This window comes from Excalfactoria chinensis, chromosome 2 (genome assembly GCF_039878825.1).
Source record: "Excalfactoria chinensis isolate bCotChi1 chromosome 2, bCotChi1.hap2, whole genome shotgun sequence".
NCBI lineage: Eukaryota > Metazoa > Chordata > Aves > Galliformes > Phasianidae > Excalfactoria > Excalfactoria chinensis.
The window spans coordinates 3761916-3786986 of NC_092826.1; the positions used below are offsets into that span (position 1 = coordinate 3761916).

General features: G+C 39.7%; 1 protein-coding gene and 1 pseudogene across 1 annotated transcript in view; both read right to left on the reverse strand.

The window, feature by feature from the left end:
• Window positions 1–17978, reverse strand: part of DENND3 (DENN domain containing 3) — a 34888-nt gene extending 16910 nt beyond the window's left edge. The window contains exons 1-9 of the mRNA XM_072330066.1: window positions 17775–17978; window positions 12819–13095; window positions 11952–12067; window positions 11301–11440; window positions 6411–6522; window positions 4795–4914; window positions 4180–4398; window positions 2940–3061; window positions 2336–2491 (exon numbers count right to left, since the gene is read on the reverse strand). Of these exons, the coding sequence (XP_072186167.1) occupies window positions 2336–2491; window positions 2940–3061; window positions 4180–4398; window positions 4795–4914; window positions 6411–6522; window positions 11301–11440; window positions 11952–12067; window positions 12819–13095; window positions 17775–17858 (1346 nt within the window). The 5' untranslated portion in view covers window positions 17859–17978. The remainder of the gene's footprint in view (window positions 1–2335; window positions 2492–2939; window positions 3062–4179; window positions 4399–4794; window positions 4915–6410; window positions 6523–11300; window positions 11441–11951; window positions 12068–12818; window positions 13096–17774) is intronic.
• On the reverse strand, window positions 3386–3537 carry LOC140249260 (U1 spliceosomal RNA; annotated as a pseudogene).
• Window positions 17979–25071: the final 7093 nt, after the last annotated feature.

Consider the following 25071-nt stretch of genomic DNA (forward strand, 5'->3'; position numbering starts at 1 on the left):
ATGAAGACGAGCATTCACATAGGCAATCTGGCCTCACTTATCTCACTGCACTGCATCTCTTAAGGTGCATGAGACATTACAGATAACTTCTTACTGCACTCTAGAACTCTGATCCTTAAGCCAGGAATAACTGATGATTGTGTGATGTCTAAAGAAAAACAGTTGTTGAAATAAACCAGGAAGCTTCATAGAAAAACCTGATTTTTAATATGTACAAGATCACAGCAGGTAGAGGCCTTATGGCCATCCCTGGAATACCAGAGTGCTATGTTGCACATCTTTGTCAGTGACATAAGCCTATAAGCAGTTTATCAAGCCATATGGGTTCAGGTAAATGGTGGTTATTGCATGTATATATTTCTATATAATTATGTATAATTTATCGTGGTTTTCTTCAAACACAAAACTTCCATGCACACAAAAATACTACACTGCTTCACTGAAGAGAGTAGCAATCGGCAGCAGAAGTGCATCAGAGATTTACTTCCCTTCACTCCTGGACGGTGGTAGATAGAATGTTAGAAGACAGAAGAAACAATGCTGAAAAAAAAAAAGAACAAAGAGGAAGTTTGAAGGAAAGGAGAAAGAAAGCAAGAAAAGAACCAGTTCATCTGCAAAAATGTTATTATATCAAATAGCAAAGTATCTGTTCCTTTTTTGTAGCCAAGTGTTTAGTGGTTAAACAGTTACAATGAAATTCACCAAATCCCATAGTGGTGACACACCAGGTTGTAAACACATTTCATGCTCCAGATCCAGCTGTGCTATCTGTAACCTCTTGTTTCCTTCACAATCAGCAGCTACTGTCCTTGTGGAAGGCCCAGCTATTTCTACGGACACTCCTTAAGCCCATCCAACAAAAGCAAGCAGCTTACCAAAGAAATGGTATTTGCACAATATTTCCTTACTGAAAGCATCGAAAGAGCATTCATGTGAGCAATTCAGTAGCTTAGCCACCAGGAACTTCATCTCTAACACAAGGCAATGAGAAACAGATGGAGACAGTAAGATCCTGCAGTAAGATTCTTCAGAAATGCTAGGCAGGCATTTGTTCTCATGCTTGAGTATATTACAATCTATGCAAAAGAAATCAAGCTTAACCTTGACTAATGAAAACTAGCGAAAAAAATCTCATGATGTTCAACAAATTGCAAGGGCTTGTGCATGGGTCACAGCAACCCCCACTATCACTACAAGCTGGAAGATGTAAGGATGGAGCACAGCCCTGCTGAAAAGGACATGGGGGCACTGGTGGATGGGAAGATGGATGGCAAGCTAGACATGAGCCAGCAATATGCATTCACAGCCCAGAAAGCCAACTGTATCCTGGGCTGCATTAGAAGCAGCATGGCCAGCAGGGCGAGGGAAGTGAAGCTACCCCTCTACTATTCAATGGTGAGACCTCAGCTGGAGTAATGTATTTGGGTGTGGAGTCCTCAATATAGAAGAGACATGGACTTGTTAACACATGTCCAGAAGAGGGCCACCAAAAGTAATCCAAGGGATGGAACACATGCCCAAAGAGAACAGCTGGAAGAGCTCTGGCTGTTCAGCCTGGAGAAAATAAGGCTGCAAGGAGACCTGAGAATGGCCTTTCAGTTTCTAAAAGGGACTATAAGAAGGAAAGGGACAGACTTTTGCAGGGCCTGCTGTGATAAGACAAACAGAAACTGTTTCAAACTAAAAGAGGGGAGATTTAGATTGGACATAAGGAAAAAGTTCCTTATAATAAGGGTGGTGAAGCATTGCAAGAAGTTGCCTAGAGAGGTCCCTATCTTTGGAGACATTCAAGGTCAGGCTGGACTGGGCTCTGAGTATCCTGACATAGCTGTCCCTGTTCACTGCAGGAGAGTCGGAATAGATGACCTTCAAGGGTCCCTTCCAACTCAAAAGATTCTAGGATTAATTCTTCTGCAGCATGACTGACCAATATGGTATTCAGTGACAAATTAATATCCCTGGGCCTTAATTATGAGAGCTGCACTTCTCTTACTGAAATCTTCGCAGAAGAGACATGCTAATTCAGGAATTAGAACAGCTTTATGTAAGATTTCCTAACTATGCATATCAGAAACACAGAGGTTGAAACAGACATCAAGAGTTCATCTGGTTCAACTCCCCTACTCAAGCAGGGCCACCTAGAGGAGGTACTGTACATACCAGAACACACTTATTTATATTCTAAGCAAGACCACTTTTTCATATTTCCTCACAAAACATCAGAGGTCTACAGAACGTCTAGGGAGCAAGAAAAATGAAAAGTATTCTCAGTGACAGAAGAAGCATCTTAACCACAATCATACGCTCTCATAATAAAAATATTATATCCACTGACCTGAAGATATTAACAATTAACTGCAAAGTCATTTGCTGAACTTCCGTATTCAGTTTCTGCTGCCAAGCCCTTCTGCGCATCTGAAGTTCACCGAGATCCGTGGTGGCACGGAGATGACACAGCTCCAGGTCATAGTGCAGATGAAGACTCTCCGCTCTACAGAGAGAACAGTATCAAGTTGCATCCAAACATCAATGTTATCTTGATATTTGTTTGGGAAGAAGTCACACATCAAGAAACTTAGCAAGACAAAGTGCAAGACTGGTTTACAAGTGTTGGCAAGCTAACAGGATTCCTGGAAGCCCTACTTGCACTCACTTTTTAGTATGAAAGACAGTAAAGTTCAGAGAATAATCACTAATCAAAAACAAACAAGCACTCTAGGTGCTGCAGCATGATATAGTTACGATTATGACTGCTTATATTTATTTGTAGATTAATTAACCAAAATGATCCTTTTTCTTCCATCAAATGCAGTATTATATGATTGAAACAATATAAATTAATAATACATAATACAAAACAATTTCTTTTTTTATATCTTAGAAAGAGGGTCCAATATGATTTATGCCCTACAAAAAACACAGCTTCAACATCTTCTCACCTTTTTTTGAAAGCTTCTGCTGCTTGTGCTGGAACATCTGGAATTTCGGGTTCCTCTTCAACCATTTTGGAATATGAAATATTCCCATCATCAATATTAATTAGAACTAAATCTTCACCTTCCTTTTAAGAAACAAAAGTGAAATTATGGAAAATTTATTGCTGTTTCCCCTTAATGTTAACTCAGGCAATGAATTATTTCAGCCAGAAGATAAATCAGAAACGGATTGTTTTTTACCCCAAACTAGAAGACCACAAGGATATCTAAAGTTACAAGATATATCATAGTATCATAGTATTGTGCGAGTTGGAAGGGACCTTAGAGATCATCGAGTCCAACTCCCGGGATTCGAGCCCTCTGTGTAGCAGAGCGGCACTTCTACCCCCTGCTCCACAGGGGGGATTCGAACCCGGGCCCCCTGGTGTTGCAGACAGGAATTCTACCGCTGCGCCACCGGGGCACACTAAACAAATGATGCAGTCGAGTTTCCCGCATTTGGGGAAATCGCAGGGGTCAGCACACCCGGAGTGCAGGGGATGAGCCTCGCCCTGGGAAAACCACCTGCCTGATCATGGTGTCTCCCCTGCCAGGTAAGTATATATATATACCATTAATTTTGTAGACATTAATCTTAGTTCACAAACATTTGGTATCTAATATGTAGCATTAAATTAATAGTGAGTATTAAAGCCAATCCTCGATAAAGAAAACACATGAATTTATGTGAAAAGAATTTCTACAAAAGCTTTATACATTCAGCATTTACTCCTGTGTTTACTATGCGGTGTGTCAGAAGAGTCTCAAGCAGTGAAACACACGCTAATGCACAAGAAGCATAAAGTCCAGGCAGATCCATTAGTTTGCAATTTTAAGTCTTAAAGACCTGACTGTAATAAAGTATCAATAAGCAAACAGAAATCTTTCAAACAACACCGAAGTGTGCTCTCTAACCTGACAGTGATATCATAATATCTGTTAAAATGAATGGTTATTTAAAAAGTTCAACGCTTTTATTTAAATTGAACTTAACTGGACCTAAAGGTTGCAGTTTGGCTTATAACCAGATGGACTGATATAATGGATTGATATAGTACAAACTTTCAGTTTTTTCCATCTTAAATCTTCTGTGAGCATTCAAGACATAACTAAATAAAAAAAAACATTCCAAGCTGTATCTGAAAGAAGCAAGCAAATAATTGCATAGAAACTGAACAAGAATGACATCAGTCAAAAAACGTACTGTGCTAACTTCTTCAAAGTGATCTGCATGACATCCCATAAGAAAAGATGTTGGAGCCATTACAAAATCCAGCATATGACGAGATAGAAGAGGCACAAAGGTGTGTTGCCACTGAAGGGGATGAAGGTATAACATAAAGCATTCTGCCACAAGTGTCAGCAGAGCCCAGTCAGAAGAGAAGAACACCATTTTCCGCTCAGTCAAAATACAGGTTATAATCTGAAAAGAACAAAAAGCTAAATGTACTTGAAGAATTAAAACATACAGTACATACACAAATATTTCACCTGCATCAAAAACAGCCTCAATAGTTACCTTACATCTTTTTAAACTGAAATAACATGAGCTTAGAGAGCTATACTAAGAAGAGACAAAAACAGTGACAGTATATGTCATCAAGAGTTGTGTCACCAATGTCAACGAAGATAAGACTTAGCTGGAACATGTGGGTTATGTCACGAAGGTAAGACAAACTCCATGCTCAAGAACAGGTACACCTGAATTATTGGGTTTGTAATGTTCTTTGGGTAACTAAAACATCTTTTTTTCTTTTACAACCACAAATTCCCACTATAGCCAATCTCAATTACTTTTTAAAGTGTTGACTTGGTTTACCTGCAGCACCTGCTCTGGCTTGAAGCACAGCAACGGAAGGTGAAGATCCAAGTCAATAACTGGACTGTCTGGATCCTCTCGTGAAGGAATAATTATTTGAAGTGGTTTCATATTAAATACCTGTTACAACAGACGTTTTCCATTTCTTAGTGAAAGCATTTCATTTCAACTACAAAACACTAAAATTAACTGACTGCAAGAAGACAGGTATTAGCATATTGAAGAAAATGGAAATAGAAACGATAGGAAACATTAAAGGGCATAGTATCTGGTTTGAAAGATTAAAATGAACTTTGTCTCCTTTCATAATTGTATGATCTTTAGCCAATAAAACTTGAGAAGAATTATTTTTACTGACTTTTAAAACCATATTTGTCCTGATTTCAATAAAATAATGCAATTTGTAGAAAAACTTTGGATTTCCTAATGGTAGATAGAATTCATACAGGAAATAGGAAAAGTATGAACAAAAGCACTGAGCATGAACTGCAATGAAGATGACAAACCAAACCACCTCTTTCCACGTTTCAAATATACCTGTTGAAATACTGGGGGTGAATACTGTTCATGCTGCTTCTCTCAGCACTTGGTTTAGCCAACCTTTCAGCTATGCTATTGGTTTCTGTTTAACCCCTCACCTCTGGGTCAAGGAAATCAGCTAAGGAAAAGCATATGGCTGAAGCACTGCTTCCTTGGAACTATTTCAGCTATGTGAAAGGTAACATGCTGAAATGAACTCAGCTGACATCCAGCTTGACTTGTGAAGGGTTGTAAATAAACACAACCCAGGCATCCCAGCTTCTACACAGAATACAAACATTTATGTGAGTTTCCTCTTCTCAGCTAGCTCTTATCCCTGCAGCAGCAAATCCACCCTAACCACATTTAACTCGTTATATACTGCTCTGCTTCCCCAGAGCCACTCAGACGAGATATGAACAAATCCAGAACCATGTGTTGTTCTAGCAACTTATTTAATCACCCTCATTTTTCTCCACAGGGGCTGCACTACTTCTTAGTCACACAGCTGCACGTCAGCCCAATACACAATCAAGATGACAGCCATAGTGACATATGCATCAGGCACAAGACAGGGAACTCCCACACTTTGGTCAAGTGACAGTTACATAATTTACTCGTGTTCAGGCATGTGTATTCAGTGAGATGGCAGTGGCATATTGTAGAAGTGAAAGGTAAACTTCCTTTCATATAGAGCAGGTGCAAACTGGAGCTTCCAGCTGCTTCTAGTAGAGATGATGTGGGCTGACTCCCAATGAACCCAGAAGTCGGATTATGCTGTGCCCAGACGTACCTCTGGCATCATTTCATACTAGCTGGGATGAACCTAATCTTTCCAGGCAAAGTACTGAAAAGTTAAACAGTATGACTAACAAGCATGCCAGCGTTCCAGCCGGCACCCTGATCACATCATTACTTCTTGTACTAATAATGCATAGCCTTAATTTCAGAGCAATGGTATCGACATCAATTATATACCAGAAGGTGAAATCTAATAAAATACTAAAGAACTTTAACTGATTCATACAAGAGCAACGTCCTAGAGCTTAATAATATGTAATGTTAAATTAACAATGAAATTCAGCATCAGGAATTACCAAGTGCAGTGGTCCTGGTGGTGGGCTGGGTATTAAAAATAATTTTGCTGCAAATTCTTTTACGTGATCATCAACATCTAAATCCTTGAAAGATCGCAGTTGCACAAGTAAGCTGAAATTCAAGTATAGACAATTACTTATAAAACAAACAAACAAGAAAGAAACTTTTCTGCTGGTAACGTTAAGCTAAAAAGCATTATTGGCAGCAGTGAAGTGATTATGCCAGATTATTTGTTTCTAATTTATTACATACTTCAATAGACCCATTTAATTTGCTATCATATACCAGAGAACACAGCTAGCACATTTTGTCTCATAATGGCAGAAGGAACCTAGAGGTGAGATGTAGCTAAACTAAGTGGTCTGTATGGATTGCTTCAAAAACAACACACCAACAGTTGCAGCACAGTGCCTTGATGGTCATCTCATCCCAGCCATCAGACATCAACTCTGGAAAGGAATATCGTGTCACAGAAACAGAGAAGTTGTAGATAGAAGAAGAGAAATAAAGACGCAGGCTAAACTGCAGAGGAATCTGAAGCAAGAGTCATATTTAGCATAAGGCCTAGGCCTGCGTGGACACTGCTACCTGTTACCAGTCCTAAACACAAAAAGAATAAACGCAGCTGTACAAACCTGTCAAATATCTGTTTTAGAACTGTGGTACCACAGCTGTTTCAAGGCTACAAAGTACAAAGATCATGCAGGTTTGTGTTATGTGCCAATCAACTCATGAATGTTTAAACATACATGATATCAAGTCCGCAAACCAGAATGTCCAACAGAATTAAAGAAATATAATGACTAGAAACTAAAAACCTAAAATGTGAGCCTGCAGATCTGTACAAAAAAATTAGGAACTTAACATGGTTATGCTCTCCAATGAGCTTTCATTCTGCTTGGTACCTTTACTGGCTTCTTGCAGAAGAATACTTGGTCTTGAGGAAGAATGTCTACAAAGCAACTGAATAAATCAGGTGATACATTAGAAATCAGGATGTTATATTTGTACATGGATTTAAAATTCTGGGATAAAAATATTCTGTCCTGTATTTCTGAGCTTTTTGTTGTATTAGCATAGTATTTAATTAATTCACATTTGGAAACAGCCCTGGTCTCATCAGCCACCATGGGATGCGGAAGAGGGGAAATTAAAATTTTTCAAAGAAAATCAGAGAGTTGAATCATTTTGAATAATTACACTGTAATACTTCAGCTGTTACTATTATTATTTGAGATTGAAAAGTATGTATCAACACATTCAGCAAATGCTATAACAGAATCAATCTGATCTAGTGCTGATAAGAAGATGTACAGAAGGGATAGTAAGAGTTTCCTAATCAGTACACTGTGCCCATTAATGTAATGTAATATCAGCTGGCAGCTCTGCTACTGCAAACATCTGTTGAAATAAATGAGGTAATCTCTGAAACATTAAAGAGAGAGCTAAGGAGTTTATGAACCTTCCATTAACTCTATTAACTGTCTTCAAACAGATATTTCATCTAACAAGAACATGTAAGAATAGGCCTTTTGTACTGCCTCACTGCTGTGAGCAATTTCTACACTTTACTCAAGGCAGCTGAAAAGACCACTATACAGGTTGGAAGATTTACTACTTGAATGGAGCCTATTCATCCATCCAAGACAGGAGCTCATCCAGAAGGTGATTACTGGCAGGGATGTTTCATTTTACATGTAGAGTAACAGCCTGCAGTAAAAAACAGAATACACGAAGTGCCCAAACCTCTCCTTTTAAAAACAAACCATTTCAAATAACACAGAATAATGCAACAATGTTGTGAAGCCATCTAGATGCATATCTGCACACTTTAGGAAGGGGTATGGAGTCCATTCTAACTGCTTTAGATTTGGAATTACTGCACACTAGTTACATGTAAACTAGCTGTAAAATTAATTAAACAGAAAACGAAGATCATCATTACTATGACAAAAGCATGTATGTTCACCTTGCAGTTTTCAAAGCACATACGTGGATCTAATGTTTGATGCTAACTTGGAATCTGAGATTAATCTCTGTTGGAAGTTGTTATTTCTACAATATATGGCCACATGAGAAAGATTAGAAGCCCAAGTTTTATCTAAGAACGCTTACAATGATGAAACACTTCTGAGGACTCTTCTACTTGAAAGCAAATCACCACACCTACATGCAACCCTTTGCACTGCATGTCATGAAAACAACCAGTTGTACATAGAAGAATTCTGGAGAACAGCAAAATCTTAATTGAATCATAGAATGACCTGGGTTGAAAAGGACCACAGTGATCATCCACTTTCAACCCTCCTGCACCAGACCAGGGTGCCCAGAGCCACATCCAGCCTGGCCTTGAATGCCTCCAGGGATGGGGCATCCACAACCTCCTTGGGCAACCTGCTCCAGTGTGCCACCACCCTCTGAGTGAAAAACTTTCCCCTAATATCTAACTTAAACCTCCCCTCTCTCAGTTTAAAACCATTTCCCTTTGTCCTATCACTACCAACCCTCATAAACAGCCTTTGTCCCTCCTGTTTATGATCTCCCTTCAAGTACTGGAAGGACACGGCGAGGTCTCCCCAGAGCCTTCTCTTATCTAAGCTAAACAAGCCCAAAATCTTTTGCTATAAGAGGATCCAAAACAGAAGCAGAACCTGTTTAGATGCTACTTCAACATCAGACTTTCATCAACAACCGCAAACAGTATTTTTCCACTAGTTATTAGCAGGAAAGGGTTATATATTAGAACTAGTGGCTTAAGTACCACCAGAAATTGTTTTCATATCCCCAGACTGGTAGAACAAATAAATCACTTGAAGCATCCAGCAAAACAACACTTAAGCATAACAAAGACACTCTGCTAATCTGCTGTTGTTATTTGTTAAGTATATAAGGCACTACTACTTGAGAACATTTGTTCAATGAAAACATTAAGTTAAATATTTAACCCCTAGGCCACCTGATTGCAGTTAAGGCACCTTAAGTGAAAATAACATCCCTTCTGGTTTACAGGAAAAGAGTGACAAAAAATCTTGAAACATTACAAAAACCTGAAACAACCCCAGCTGTACAGAGAACTGGGCTCAAAATGTATCACTGAGGTCTAGTTTACTATCATTGCTTATATTTCATTCAGAACAGTTACACATCCCAGCAACTGTTTCATTCCTGATGCTGAAAAAAAAAAAAAAACAAGGATCAGGAATACAAAATAATAACAATAATGTTACCTCTCCACCCCTTCCTCTCTCCACCCACTAAAGCACACAAGAGGTATTTTACAAGGGCAAAAAAAATAAAAGAAAAACAACAGAATACTCTAATTTTGTCTATAAAATGGAATCAAGGAAAGCAAGTGTTGATTACATGCTTAAAAATAAAGTTTAAAAAAGCTCCAGAAAAAACATATCATGGAAACATAAGCAGTTGAGTTTCCAGTCCAGCAGGAAAAGTCAGCACTGAACACAGCTTCACCACTTCCCCTCTCCTTCCAGCTCCACACAATAGTATCTCACAGCCAGGTGCCCCAGCTGTATGAGAGGAGAGCTGTGCAACTGAATGACAAATCTCTGTTATATGACCAGGGCAGCCCATAGTTATATTAACCTGTGGAATTTCCACATAATTATTCACATATTTATTAATCAATTGAAGCTTAAATGGTAGGTTGAAGATAAATCTGAACTCCCTCTAAAAGGCAGTATAGCTTAAAGGATAAAACTAAAGTTAGCCTAGAGGCTAATGCTTTAAGTAGGTGCAAAAATCTACTATGTATGATTAAGGCAGGAATGTTTAATTACAGTGTTTAAAATACCCAGCCAGAGGCAGGAACTTGCATTTCTGAAGAGCTGACTATGCCTGCAAACCTTCTTTCTGCACATGCAGAGACTCCACCTGAAAGCTGGCTCCTGTCTGCACTGAACAAATACAAGAGACCCAGAAATATTTCTGCAACCTCTGGAATGGCTTTCCTGAATATCTTCCTGCTTCTCTGTTAGTGGACTACTTAGAAATCCATTCACACTGACTGCTTCTCCCAGCTCAGAAGTATCTCACTTCAGAGAACAAAAGACTCATTCATGAATTTACTATAGAAGCTACTGGAAAAGCTGAACCTATGCTAGTTCCCAGGCAGCGGAAAGCTAATGTGTGTTCACAGAATATTATAACATAAAACACTATAAGTATTATAAAAGCTAGATAAATGGGAAAGTATCACACCTCAGGAACATAGCTTTAACAGATGTCTGGAGATCTGAGAATAGAAAAAGGCAGCAATGAATCAGCTCCAACACCACCAGTGCCTGGTGCAACTTCAGGGGAAAGAGTGGAAAAAGTGACCCAGGCAGGAAAGTAGAAAGGGAAAGAAAGACTTCCTTTCTATTTAAGTGATCATCCCGATTGTGAATACCCAGTTTCCATCATGTCTAAGTCCTCCACCTACAATTAATACCTATGCTTTGAAAATGGCAGGGTAGAACTAGCACAAAGAAAGGCAGTGGGGTTATGACCACAAAATAACTTCCTGAAAAAAAAAAAAAGACAAACGTATGGTTACTTATCTTGTAACCCATCTGCACTGCATAATATTTTACCACTTCTAATCTATGATGTCCTCTGCATACTGCAATGTTGTCTCCTGGTTCTATGCCAGCCAAGTAACCATTGTACTTATTTAGTTAAAAATAGAGTGTCGCGATTTATACCAGCATGACAGAATTGCAGTCACTCTTCTTACTATTCAGGTAACATTCACTTTATATTTCTTCTCTTCCATCCCCCTACAACTCTTAAAACTAACAGCTGTTGTAGTATTATGCAAACTCATATATTAATATATTAAGACCTATATAATTATTTCTAGTAGAGACACACAGGGTAGCAAGTCTTACCATGAGAGACAGTCTTTGAGGGCATTAAAATATGGATATCTGGATATAACACAAACAGCAACCGGTACAAAACAGCCAGGCTTCTTCCCAGCTCGCACAGATTCCCATTGGGTCTGTCCATTAGAGGCAATACAGCCATCCTACAAAGAAACTACAGATTAATGTGTTTATGTTAATTAGGAATTTATGGCTGGTATTTTCTTAAGAACCCAAGAGAGTTGATACCCCAATTCCCTCAAATTTTAAAGGGATTTGGATGTCTGCCTCCCTTGAGCTCTTCAGAAAAATGTCAGCCTACAAGACTACAACGCACATATTAAATGAATTTTAGTAGAGAAGATATTTATAAAGAACACAGAGTATAAACTTCACACACACACAAAAAAAAAAACCAAACATGCCCAAGGGAAGAGACTGCTTTAAATATTCAAAACTCCTAATTGAAATCATAACAGTTTCTTTTATGTAAAACAGAGATTTACATTAGAACAGCACTGAATTAAATGACAACAGCACTATAAAACCTGATTTGTTCTTTATTCCTCCTAACAAAAATTGTCAGATAACTAATTTCAAAAACGCACCTGACATTACTTACAAAGTATTTCTCTCTTAATATATTTCAGTAAAAGCATGAGTTAAATAACATACTTGCATGGGCTGATAGTACTGTGCAACAACGCCGTATGTTCTGTTACCACAGACATCTGTGAAGACCAGGAAGTGAATGTGGTCCTCTCTTGGTTCTGAGGTTATATAAAGTCCTCCTGCAATGAAGACAGAAACTCCTTTATAATACACATGTATTTGCATATTCCATATATATATATATACACTCCTCCATACACATACATTTACAACTGCTTGAAAAAGAATCACTGAAAACAAATATTGCACATTTTTACCTAATTTCAAGAAGAATGTCTCATTTGAAGTGTTTAGAATGCACATATTGTGTTTTATTTAAGAGAGGTTGTAAGCCACACATCACCGAAGAAGCAAAGATATTACATAGTTATTTTGCATTTTAAATGGCAAAATACAATAGACGAGTTTTGTTCACTTTTTTTCCCCCTTCAAGACATTTGCAAGGTCTGCAATTCCAATACTCCTATTAAAACTGTTGTTTTTTAACTGTTGTGGAGGAAATAGTCATTAATTCATGGATATCTCAATAGCCAATGAAAAGTGAAGGGGAAAGTACTCAGTTGTTTAAAAACAAACAAACAGAAAAAGTTAAGGAGGAAGTGCATGTTCATTTAAACCAAGATTTACCAATAATAGAAAGGGATTTCTGGTTTCCCCCTCTTGGAACTGTTGTGACAGCCGGCACTGATGGATTTGTTCACGCTGAACAGCCCTGCATGTAACAGCTGCTCTTCACACAGACTTGCTCACAAGCAGACACGTTTGTTTATTTTTTTTACTGTGAAATTCATCAAAATAGCAAAGATGCTTTTCTAAATGATCATCAAATATCAAAACAGTTCTCATTTAGAGGTAGGAACGCTGCAATACCTGGGAAGCACAGCTGTGGCAAACCAATGAGATCAATGTCCTTTGGAACTGTAATATCTTCAGTGCCAGGTGCTTTCTGTTCCCCATTGAGAGTCTTGGCATTTTCCAACTTAGGTCTCTCTTTCTTTTTTCTGAAGGATCGGCGTTTGCCTCTGTTGAAGTTATTGCCACTCGTATTAGTTGAGTGAATATCATCTCTGTTGATAAATGGAGGCACAAATACAGAAAGAACTTCTGGATGCAGGGGAAGAAGACTTCTGGGTTTTCTTTCAGTGTCCTTTAAAAAAAATGATAATAAGAAAAACATAAACTAGGGTTTTGTTTTTTTTCTGAAGCAATTATAGAAACAGAGAGAAAATAGAGCTAAAATTGTGGTTTCATAACACATTTTCCCTTGATAATTCATCTTTCATTTAGTTTCTTGATTTAAGTTAAGTTAATGCAAGGGGAGTACGCCAGTCATTTTTAGTGGGCAATAAATCATTCCTCATCATTCAAAACATATCTTACCAACAAACCCCTCCGCATAAGAAAGTGAACAGATCCTAAGTCAGATATTCTCTCCTTCCAAGCATTCAGGTTAAGCATAAGCTGAATTTAAAATAAAAGTTTACTAACAACAGAAAACGGGCAGCAAGTAAAGAAAAGCAAACAAAAAGAAGTAGAGCTGAACTCCCCAGGTAAGTCTTTGTTCAATTTTAGGGAAAACCTGGGAGCACTTTTTGTACTCTTGGCCATGTAATGGATACGAGTAGCTACATCTTCAATTACTTCATTGTGATTTTAATTCCTTCTGCAAGACCAAAACAGCAAGTGAAAGCTCTGTTCAGTGAACGGATATTTGGAAACAGGAAAGGCGAGCCTCGCTGTGGCTCAGAAGCTGTTCCGTGTTCAGCTCTTTGCCAACCCATAAATGAAGTACACACCAACTTCTTTTGCCCCCAGAGATGAAGCAGCAGCACCACTTATTTAACATGTTCCTTCGGTACCAATAATGACATCTTTCATTATTTTCCCCACTTTTTAAAATACTTACAAAGGCAAAGTTCTTTTGCTTCACTAAAAGCAATCTTCTTCTATCACGGTTTTTCAACAGAAAGTCTCAACTTACAGGTTTGAGCAGTTGAGACCCTGTCCTGGTTTCAGCTGTCCCATACCATATAGTGTCATGCTCAGCAATAAAGCTGAGATTTAGCCAGGGAGGCAAGGCAGCTGATGCTCAGAGACTGGCTGGGATCAGTCAGCAGGTGGTTAGCAACTGCACTACACATCAACTGTTCTGTGTATTCTTCTGGAGTTGTTATTTTCCCTTCTCTTTTTGTCCAATGAAATTATCTCAACCCATGAGTTTTACCTTCTTCTTCTTTACCTGACTGGGAATAGAGGGTAGTGAGCAAACAGCTGTGAGGTGCTCAGCTGCCTGCTGGGTTAATCTGCAACAGTGCACCAAAAGTCTTCTTCACATTTGAAGCATCATAGGAAAAATGAGAAGGAATACTTACCTTCATGATACATTTAGTCACATACCTTAAGCTCCACCATATTGGTGGATACTCAAAGATATATTAATGACTTAAAAGAGCATGTTACGAACTGGAATACTGAGTTGCCATACCCTACCAAGCTAAGAACTTCTTTTTTCTAGTGGGCAATTGACACCCGTTCCATGTGAAGAAACTGAACAGAGATGAATCCAACATGACCACCCTCAAAAACATGCTGCTAAACTTTACAGATGGAAATTTAGAATCCAAGCTTAGCCCTAAGACTAATATGACAGGGAAACACACACCTACTCCAACAGTAGCAATGTCAACTTGGCAGATTTGCCCCAGTTTTTCATACAAGGTTGCTTTGACAAGGAATCCCTGACTTGCACTGAAGGCATCTCTGTGCTACAAAATGCTGGACAACAGCCAGCAATCTAATGGCCTCCCAGTGTCACAGTTTCTGACACAGTAGTCCTTGATGTCTTGGATTGCAATAGAGGCATTAGACACCAGGTTTCATTCACAGAACAGCTTTGTCAGTGCTGTCACTGACCCAGTAACCCAGTCACCAGCGTTCAAATCAGCTTTTATTAATGTCTATAGCCAGAGTCATATTTTTTTACCCTCTCAGTTCAGAGGGAGTGAACAGGCAGCAGCAGAACAACGCTGACATTTTCCTACTATTCATTTCTTATTATCTCCTTCTACTGTCACTTCTTTGTTTTGGAACACTCTTCTGACTGGTGTTTTTCACTACCAAATGTCCCACAGCATCCTTAGTTTATTATAAATACTAATGCTTTTTCTTTCCCGTAACTCTGCAAGATTCCTCATTAAGATGACTTCCTCTACTCCTGTGAGAATAGTACCATATACGACACAGAGAAGAGACAGCCTTTTTTCCAGTGAGCACTAATCTAAACATGAAAAGCAGAATGTTGAAATCACAGTGTAATATCAGCCACGTGATACCTCCTTGATCTCATTTTCCTCTTTCCAACACTGAAGAAGTTCATTCCATCCCAAATGTTATGAAAGAACTGGCTTTCTTTACACTAAGAAGTAAATTTTCAACACTTGTGTTCCAGCTCTCAGAAAATTCAGACAGCTACTTCTGGTAACCCTTCTGTTTGTAAGCAGTTGTGTTTATCAAGGTACACAAAGCTGGGACAGTATTCCAAGTAGATACATATCTCAGTGCTGAATTATAACAACAATAGCCATCACTTACCTTCACCTGCTAGCTTCACCTTCATCTATGGCTCTGATAATGTAAGCCATGACACACTCAGCTTTCACTGCCGCAAGAGCACACTGATAACTAATAATCAACTTGATTATATATGGCTTCTTGCACAAGACATGACACCTCATTTCCAGAGGGCTAATACAGAAAAAGCAGAAAAAGGCAACAAAAAAAAAAAAGGAAGGGAAAGGCTGAAGGTAGGGGTTGGGGGTTACGTCTGAATTAGGATGGCCAGAAAGCACAACACGGCCATTGTCAGAGCAACATCTGTATCACTGGGAGTGGTAGGCAGATATAGAAATCAACAACTGAGGCAACCAGACATCCTGCAGACTGCTCACGTCACATCTGTCATAACAAAACCCAGCTTTACATCTGACAATGGCTTGGGGAAAAGAAGATGGCTGTGTGATCTTCATTATTGTACACCTGAGCCCTACAAAATATACATCGCCAACACTAAAAACATCATCTGTGTTTGAAAAGCTGTCTTTGATCTCTTCAAACTGAAGTCTCATAGTGACAATCATATTGCCAGTAAGAAGGATCAATGGATGACAGCCCAGAAACTTCAGTTCCAGAGCTTCAATGCAAAATTGTATCTTCGTTCCCAGAATCTCCACAGTCAACAGGTCAATAATACAAAGCTTCTCTTACTTTGGGAGTGGTATCACGCTCCCACTGATTTTATTACTTTATAACCCCATACTGCAATAAAATAACTGCACAAACACACTTCCTAGACCTAGATTTGAAGGTTACATCTGCAAATACCACCTGAGCCCAGCTCTTCGCAATAAAGTTTTCTTTTCCTGTTGATCAGTTCCCTTCTCTCAGCATTCACTGAAACTACCCAAAACATATCCTACCATTTCCTCGCATAGACAGCACTGTGGAAAGAAGAGGAAGTGGAATAACCCTACAAACTTTCCCCCAGACAGAGACTGAAATCCCTGCAGTTCAACAGCTCGAATAGATGTTACTGTAGTAACCATTAATTCCAGAGAGAAAGCTTTCCTTCCTGACACTGCATTCTATATTTTGAGTAAACAGAGGATTCAAAGCCTGTGGTGTAAGCAAAGCAATGGAATGGCTCCATTTATTAGGGGTTTTTTTAATCCAGTTTCCTATGTATTGTCCTACAGGGTGTATTTTTTTTAGAAGCAATGAGATCATACCATGGACTGAAACAAGAAATTCACTCATTCTAAGTTTACTTCTCAAACAAATACCAAAACAAGACGTCCACACCAGTTTCAAAAGCCTGGTGATAAGATTTATGGCACATCTACTTCCCCAATTTCAACGTACGCGTGAATGAGGTCCTGGAATTTGAACCTCACTTCAACCAATATCACTTAAGAAGCCAACATCAGCAAAACTGCCTTCTGAATAAGTGAGCAGCAAGAAAGACTTTTTTATCTAATGCTACTAGAGCGCACAGAGTCAAGCTCAAGGTAGACAGCAGAGATCTGTGGGAGCAGAAGTTTTGGCTTTCAGCATGTGCCAACATTACGGCTTCTCCTATGGCAGGACAGTATCAGACACCACCATCAGCACATTTGAACAAAGCAAAATCAGGAAGAGAATCAATTTGTTAACTCACACGTGAAGCAACAGGTGACTAACAAGTTATAAACCAAATACTCAAAGCAGAACACAACCCATCAACTTCTGCTGTGCCTGAATAGAACTGGCTGTAAGAAATTGGAGCACTTTATGACTCCAAGCTTAATCTCCATGCAGGGATTTACACCCTGTTCTCCTAATAGTGCAGGTCACCAGGCTTTATTCCCCTGTAATCCAGAAGATGGGAAATGGGCTGTTCACCTGTAAAGGATACGCACTATTAAAGCATTCTGTTGTCCCAGTTTACAGAAAACTACGTCACATTCTCCACATTCATCCAAAAAAGCTTTATTGCTTCATATCACTAAGGAATAACCCCTATTATGTCGATACTCTCCTACCAAAACAACTGCTTTTAAAGCATTTCTGTCACATCCAACGACAAAAACCGAGGCAACTCAGCAGCTTTGCTGATCGGTGGAAAGAAGCAGGGCCCGAGGGAGCAACCGGGGGGGGGGGGGGGGGGGGGGGGGGGTTGGGGGAACTGATTTCGCCCAGGCCTAAGTTAAGCCTCCAGGAGAGCCACGCTGACAGGAGCAGTCCCACAGACAACTGAGCCCGGGGGACACTCCGGTAACCGCCACCTCTCACCTGCAGTTGAGACCTCAACTGCTCCCTGGGCACGCCGACCAACAAGCAGACCTCCAACAGGCCCGAAGGCAACGCATCCTCCATGGCACAGCAAAGCAGAGCTGCGAGAGCGCAGGAATCCTCCAGCGCCTCCGTCCCTCACGGCCGCTCCGCTCCTCCCAGTCGGCCGGCCGCGGCGGGGCCCGCTCCCTCACCCGGCTTTGCGAGCCCGCCTCTCCCCCTCAGAGTAATGCGCGTTTTGATTGGCTATTCGTCCTGTCCCTCTTGACTATGACCAATCAGATCCATAAGCGGTGACCTGGCGGGCCGGGTGGGGGCGGGGCTTCGCCGCTCGCTGTCCGGCGCGCTGTGGCGCTGAGGTACTTTCCGCCCTCAGCTGCTGTGATTGTCCCTTCCTTCGCACCTCTTCTCCACCAGGAGGGCACCCGGGAAAGCCATTATTCTTCCCAATGGGAAGTTCTGACCAGTTTCCCGAAGGGGCTGATTGTACGAAAAGGTTGAGGTGCCTCAAGGCTGCCCCAGTGGCTCTGAGAAGCAGGGTGAAGTCATGGCCTGGTGCTTTGATAAGAGGTGTTGTCCTCCTCCTGTTTGCTTCAGGTGACTCAGCAGTAGAATGTGGCTGGCATTAAATTAGAGTCACGGTTACGTAACACGTCATAGTTTCGACGAGCTGTAACCACAGAGCTGATGGCAGACGGTGGGGTGTTTTCACCTCAGGAGGTTCTCGGATGGGGCTGCCCACACAGCAGAGAAACAACTGAAGGGAATCTGCTTTCTTTTTGATACACAGTGAGTCACTATCACTACCTATTGCCTCTGCACAGATCTTCACCAACGTCAATATTTTTCCTCCAGAAACAGTTATGACGACATAAGGCACCTGAAACTCAAAACAGCGGTTTCTTTGAGACAGAAAGTATAAAAGTTAATCTCAAACACGGCCAATGACGTCTTCGTGGTTTTTTTCATGATCTTCAGAGGCATATAGAAAAAAAAATCCCAAATTTTGTGCTTCTACCCCATGGATATGACACAAAACCTGACAGCAAGAGCTGCAAGGTATATAGAAAAAGGAGTTTGCCCTCCAGAAGCTGTAGGACTGTGTGCTGTAATGCCTTTAAGTGTCTGAAGGAGTTATATTGTGGCTGTGGAGCGTGGTTTTTTTAGTGTTGATTTTCATTCATGCATGTACATCTTTTCAAACCGTACAGGGAGTGCACAGTTTCTAACTCATGACTTTCTGTGCAAACTTCTACACTTTCATCGTGATTTATATGGGAACTAAAGGAATTTCCTTTTGAAAATTAATATAGACATCAATCATTTGTGTTCTGCAGGTTTATTCATACAATGCTCCGTTCACTGTCTTCTCTTTCACTTACAGTTAAGATGATTACACAGCTGTATCATTATCGCACAGCCATATCTTTCTTTCAGTGAGGACTGAGTCTCAAACCACTGCTTCCTTCCACTACCTGGCTCACAAGAACACCCATTTCTGTGCCCATGTTATTGCATAGACAAGAAGTCTTTATTCTGTCTGGTAAGAACTATGTGCTCTAGGCAAAGAGAAGACAAGAAGTACGGCATGAAGTATGCTGCTCTAAAGTGTGCCATGCCAACTCTTTGCAGTCTAGAGATCCATGAAAAAATACACCATCTCACATGTTTAATCACTTCAGTTGTCAAATCTTAGTACAAATTCTTAGATACGTGAAAGCATTTATTTAAACAAAACTCAGAGAGGTCAGGTTGTAATATTCTCTCCAACTTCAGCATATCGCTGTTTTATATTCCTTCCTCCAGAATAATGAAGCAGAGAAGAATTCCATGGATGTGCTTTATTGGTACATTATGTCATTTCCTTCATTGCCAGGCAATGCAAATACCTGTATTAGCAACCAAGCAACCACTTGGTAACTGACTATGCAAATTGGGTTATTAGTTTCAACCAAGAGTCCTGCACAGTTCTGAGATGTCTTTCTCAGGGTTTCAGATATTTATTCGCGTTCTTAATATTGCTACAAAAACCTTTTTATTGTCTTGGGAATACAATGTCTCTGAGCTCAGTATCACTCTGTAGGATGACACTGGATTCAGCAGAAAGGCACTGAAGAAAGGAGGACAGCTTAGGGATCTCAGCATACATTAACAGGTCCACTTGCATCTTCTTTCCTTTTTACTTGGTTTGTCTGGTATGCACTACCACTGTTTGTAGTATAAAAGAAACAAATCCTTTTATACAACATTAACTATGATTTACCATGTATGCCTTTAATAGTACTGACACTACAGAAAAATGCTAACACAAGACCAGCTTTGACAAACTATCTCCAGATGGGATTTATACTCTCCACTAATTGTACCTGCTCATGTTCTAAAGAAGTCAGCTACCATCTGCTATTTCCTCACAGCTCTCAAGCTATGAAACGCTACTCCTAATTTAAACTTTTGTAGGGAAACACACCCCTTAACATTCACGTTCTTTGATTTTAAGTGTTTCACCACCACCTCTGAATAAGCTAATGCAAGTACAAAACAAATAGGAGACTGTGATGTCTATCATTTTTCCCTGGGAAGGCTCTTATAGTACCTGAGCTATGCTGCACTACAGTGTGCAGTATAGACAGATCCCAGGACTGTCAGTAGCAGTCTTTTAACCTGCAAGATACCTAATTTAGTATGTTATATACAGAATACTTTTTAGATTTTATTATGGTTGTAATTAATTACCTTAATGTCTGTCATCTCCTTTGAAACATAAAGGTAAACCAAGCTACACTGAATGAGGGTAGGATATGGAAGGGAGGGAAAAATGCCGTACCATACACATGCAGCAGTGTTGTCTGACTTAATGTTTGTGCCCCACTGGGGAGTGACAGAGTGATAATGAGGTCAGTAAGGTCTCATCAGCCCCATTGTAATCCCCCAACTTAACAAAAGCTTCTGCAGAGGGCTGCAGGTAATGCAGTGTGCAAGACTGGTGGACACTGTTAGACTGGAAGAAATTCAGCAGACTTGCCAAGATGGTCAGGGCTGGAGGCTTATTCTGAGAAGAGAGACTAAGTGAACAGGGCTAGGGAAGAGATGGGTTCAAAGGAACTAATAGCAGGTCTGTGAGCCTTGGGGAGATCATCAAGGCAGCCAAGATCTTAACTGAGGTTCACAACAAGAAATGGACCAACAGAGGCCATGCATTGAAATCAGGAAAGTACTGAATGTGTCTGAGGAAAGTACTTTTCATTATAAGAACAGTTAAGCACTGGAACAAGGGCCTAGAGATCTGCCATGTGCATCTCTGGAGGCTTTCAAGACAAGACAGCATAAAGCCATAAGCAAATAGATCTGACCTGACAGATGACCCTGCTTTAAGCAGGAGTTTGGACTAGAGGACCTCCTTCCAACTTAGTTGATACTGTCATTCTCAATGACATTCTGTATACAAATACAGCAAAAAGGCTAAGAATTCTTTATATAAAGGAAAATAAAATGTTAGAATTCCAGTAAACCAAACAGGGAATATCTTCAGCCAATTGTACAGTCAGTGATCTTCCACTTCAACACAGATTATTTGTTTTGTGAGCCCCAAGGAAACAGCTTTTGTTATCAAAGCAACAAACAGCTTTTGTTATCAAAGCAACAAACAGCTTTTGTTATCAAAGCAACATTTACTCCTCGTCATCTCTATATTTCTCTTAAATAGAACGGCCATAATTTCAGCTTTCTACTCAAAAAAAGATTTGTTGAAAATTCTTGGAGGGAAAAAAAAAACTCTGAGCTTTATCACATGTAATAAAATTATCTTCTTTGTCCTGAACTGGACTAGCGTGAGGGCTCTGAATATTAGAAAGATTTTGCATTGCAGATATCATGAGATATTCCTGAGTTTCTTCCTGAATCTAATCACTGCAGGGTCAATTTTAGCGGTGTTTTGTTTACATGGGATGTATAACGTGTCCGTCAAAACTGCCTTGCTTAACACGATGTTTATTGTTCCAGTTATTTACCATCTGGCACAGTCTCAGACAGACAATGGTTTTGATAGTTTAACCATTTATTTTTTTTTAATAGAAGCATTAAGACTTCATAACATTTGTCATTTCACTGGAGTGCTGTAAAAGAAGTGCGGATTCAGAATTGCAGAAGTGGTGAGAAGAAAAAGCAGAGGTCAAATAGTGCAGAGAGACAGAAACTCCAATATTAAACTTTCAGGTAGAGTATTTTTTGTGTACTAACTTCTTGTGTACATCAGCCTAAGAAATCTTAAAATACATAAGTACAAGTACCTTAATTCATGACTATACAAACTGCTTTTTTTTGTAAAGGAAAATAGTTTCTGAAATCTAAAGAACCTCTCAGGATGCTCCATTTTGTTGAGGTCCATCATCAGTTCCTAGCTTGACAAAAGCACAATACAGTGAACTCCTTCATCAATAGTTAATGCTAACTTAGTGAAACACACATTAAAAGCCAAACTCGTTCCCTCTTGATCTATTTGTAACTGCTCCTGCATCTCTCAGTATGAAAAAAATAGCACGTATAGTCAAAATGAACTTTGCTGTGCATAAACAAATTTTCTCTAACCTCGGGTGCTGCTTAAGCATGACAACATTGTTCATTTTTAAATATTCACATTACAGCATTTTTACAGAAGATTAATTTGGGTTAAAACAGAATACCAAACAATTGTATTTTTCATATAAAATAGCTTCCAGGTATACTCATTTTATTTCTAGATAAAAAAATGTATCAAGGAAAACCACAATAAGGCAGCATACAGCAAGTCTCCTTTACAGCAGTCTGATGGAAAACAAAACAAAGATTATCTGTAGACTTTAGCCGGTATGTTTATGTATAACATGAGATCACTTTAGTATCACAACCCTTCATGCTGGTTTTCCTGGTTTGCTAGCACACAAAGCATCACTGTGAAGCACAGCCTTGTGAAAGCTGTTTATCAGCACAGGAGGGATGGAAGGTGCTTAGAACTGGTGAGCAAAGGTTTAGTGATTGCAATCATGGTTTTCCAACCTGATTGCGTTCCTTTTCCTTTGTGTAGGAATTGGGAGAAATGGATGCCCAAAGAGGTTATGGATGCCCTGTCCCTGGAGGTGTTCAAGGCCAGATTGGATGGAGCCCTGGGCAGCCTGATCTAGTAATAAATATGGAGGTTGGCAGTCCTGCTTGTCACAGGGGGTATTGGAGCTTAATGATCCTTGAGGTCCCTTCCAGCACCCAAGCCATTCTATGATTCTATGATGTAGTTTACTTTCTTGCAAGGCTTTGATAGTCTCCCAGAGAATCCCTGCAGACAAGCTGTAAAGATACGGACTACATAGGTGGACCTCAAGGTGGCTGAAAATTGGCTGAACCAATTTCAAAAGGGTTGTAGGGTTCAAAGGGTTTCAAAGAGTTCAAAGGGTTGTAGCGACCAGCATGAAATCTGACATGTGGTTATGAGCAGCACTCATCAGTGTTGGATATTGCAGCTAATAATACTTAACATCTTTATCACTAACACTATCCATAGGATGAAGGACATTCTTAGCAAGCTTGTGGATGCCTCTATGGAGGCAGAGTATGTAAGACAGAAGAGCTCAGCTGCCAGAACAGAAAGCTAAGAAGAGATCTAACTGAACCTACCTGAAGAAGGGTTGTAAAGACAAGCAACGGACTTGCCCAGAGGCAAACAATGGGAGGATGGGAGGCAACAGCCAAAAGTTGCAGCAAGAGTTATTCTGCTTGAATATAAGGAAAAATGTTTTCACCATGACAGAGATTAAACAATAGACCGAGTTCCCCAGGGAGACAATGTAACCTCCTTCCTTAGAGATTTTTGAAACTTGGCTAAATAAGGAGCAGAGCAACCTAATCTAGCTTTGAAGTTATCGCTGTTTTGAGCAAAGAATTAGACTAGTGGCTTCCAATGGTCCCTTCTAAACAACATTTGTCTTTGATTCTATAATTAAGTAAGCCCATATTGCTTTATTTGCATCCAAGGGTCCATAGAGATTTGAAAGTGCAGCAGAGAGAGAACAAAGTTCCAACATTTGCATAGCTAAACATATCAGGTACTTTCAGGTGTACTTCTACATCACTATAAAAGGACTATATTTAAATATTGCCTGATGCATCAAATATAGCAATTAGATACATATTGCTACACCACGTGACTGACAGTTGGCACATAGTCTTGTAAATAAGAAACTGCAGTTTACTGCATCAAAATCCTTGGTTTGCATAGGGACATCATGGGGTAACTTCAAGCATGAGAGCAGGCAGCCTGCACTGCCCCAGGGCCGAAGAGGATTCTGTGCACAGCTGGTGGCACAGGCAGAAATTACTGTAGTACAAACAATGCCCAATAGTCCGTGTTTGTTTTCCATGTTGCATTTTTCCTGATATCAAAATAGTGCAGCCAAACTATGGGTTGTCAAACTCAGCTGACAGTATGCCCCCACTGCCTTATTTTCTACAGTTCTTGTTTATTCCTCCATAACAACGCTTCCAGTTTCCTGCAGGGTATCCTGTTAGTTAAAGTGCAGAGACAGTATTTACTAAGGTGAATTATTCATCAAAGGTATCAGGCTTTCTTTTCTGGCACAGCTGAATCCGTTGCCATGTTTCCTTATTCCAATTTATCTGTCGTTTGTGTTTGGAGAACTTTTCAAAGTTGATTTACCTCAAACCTTCTAAGAGCAGAAAGCCACCTAAATACGTTTTACTCCATGAAATAATATAATCTGACATACGTGGAAATGGCTGAAAATTATAAAAGAAGGGTCATACTCCACAAAGATGAACCTCGTTTAGTTTTCTGTGTTTTTACAGCATATACAACCTCAGGATTCGAGTCTGGTCACTGGCGAGTATTACAGTAAAGTACAGGAGTGCTTGTGACTATTGTCAAAAAAAAAATAAAAGAGATTTTTTGATTAATTTTATCAAGTGTTGTTGTCAAGGCAAAGAGATTCTAGATTGGAAGGACGGGTTGTCATGTGATTTGGGAAAGCTTCCCCATAGGAGAAGTAGTGATGGAGAAAACTCTGGCCATTGCTTTCATATTACTGACACCATTCACCTATTAAATTATGCAATATAAAAGTACTTAAATTTTTGAGGACTTGTATTAATCCCATGTTATGAAAAACTAAAAGCAGATATACTCAGGCTAGAGTTAGAAGCTAATTTATTCATACATTCACAGGGGACAGATTTATTTTTAAATCCTAGCTGAAAGATCCAGACTTCTTTTGAGTTCTCCGATTATTCAGACCAAAGGCTTCAGCAGCTTTCT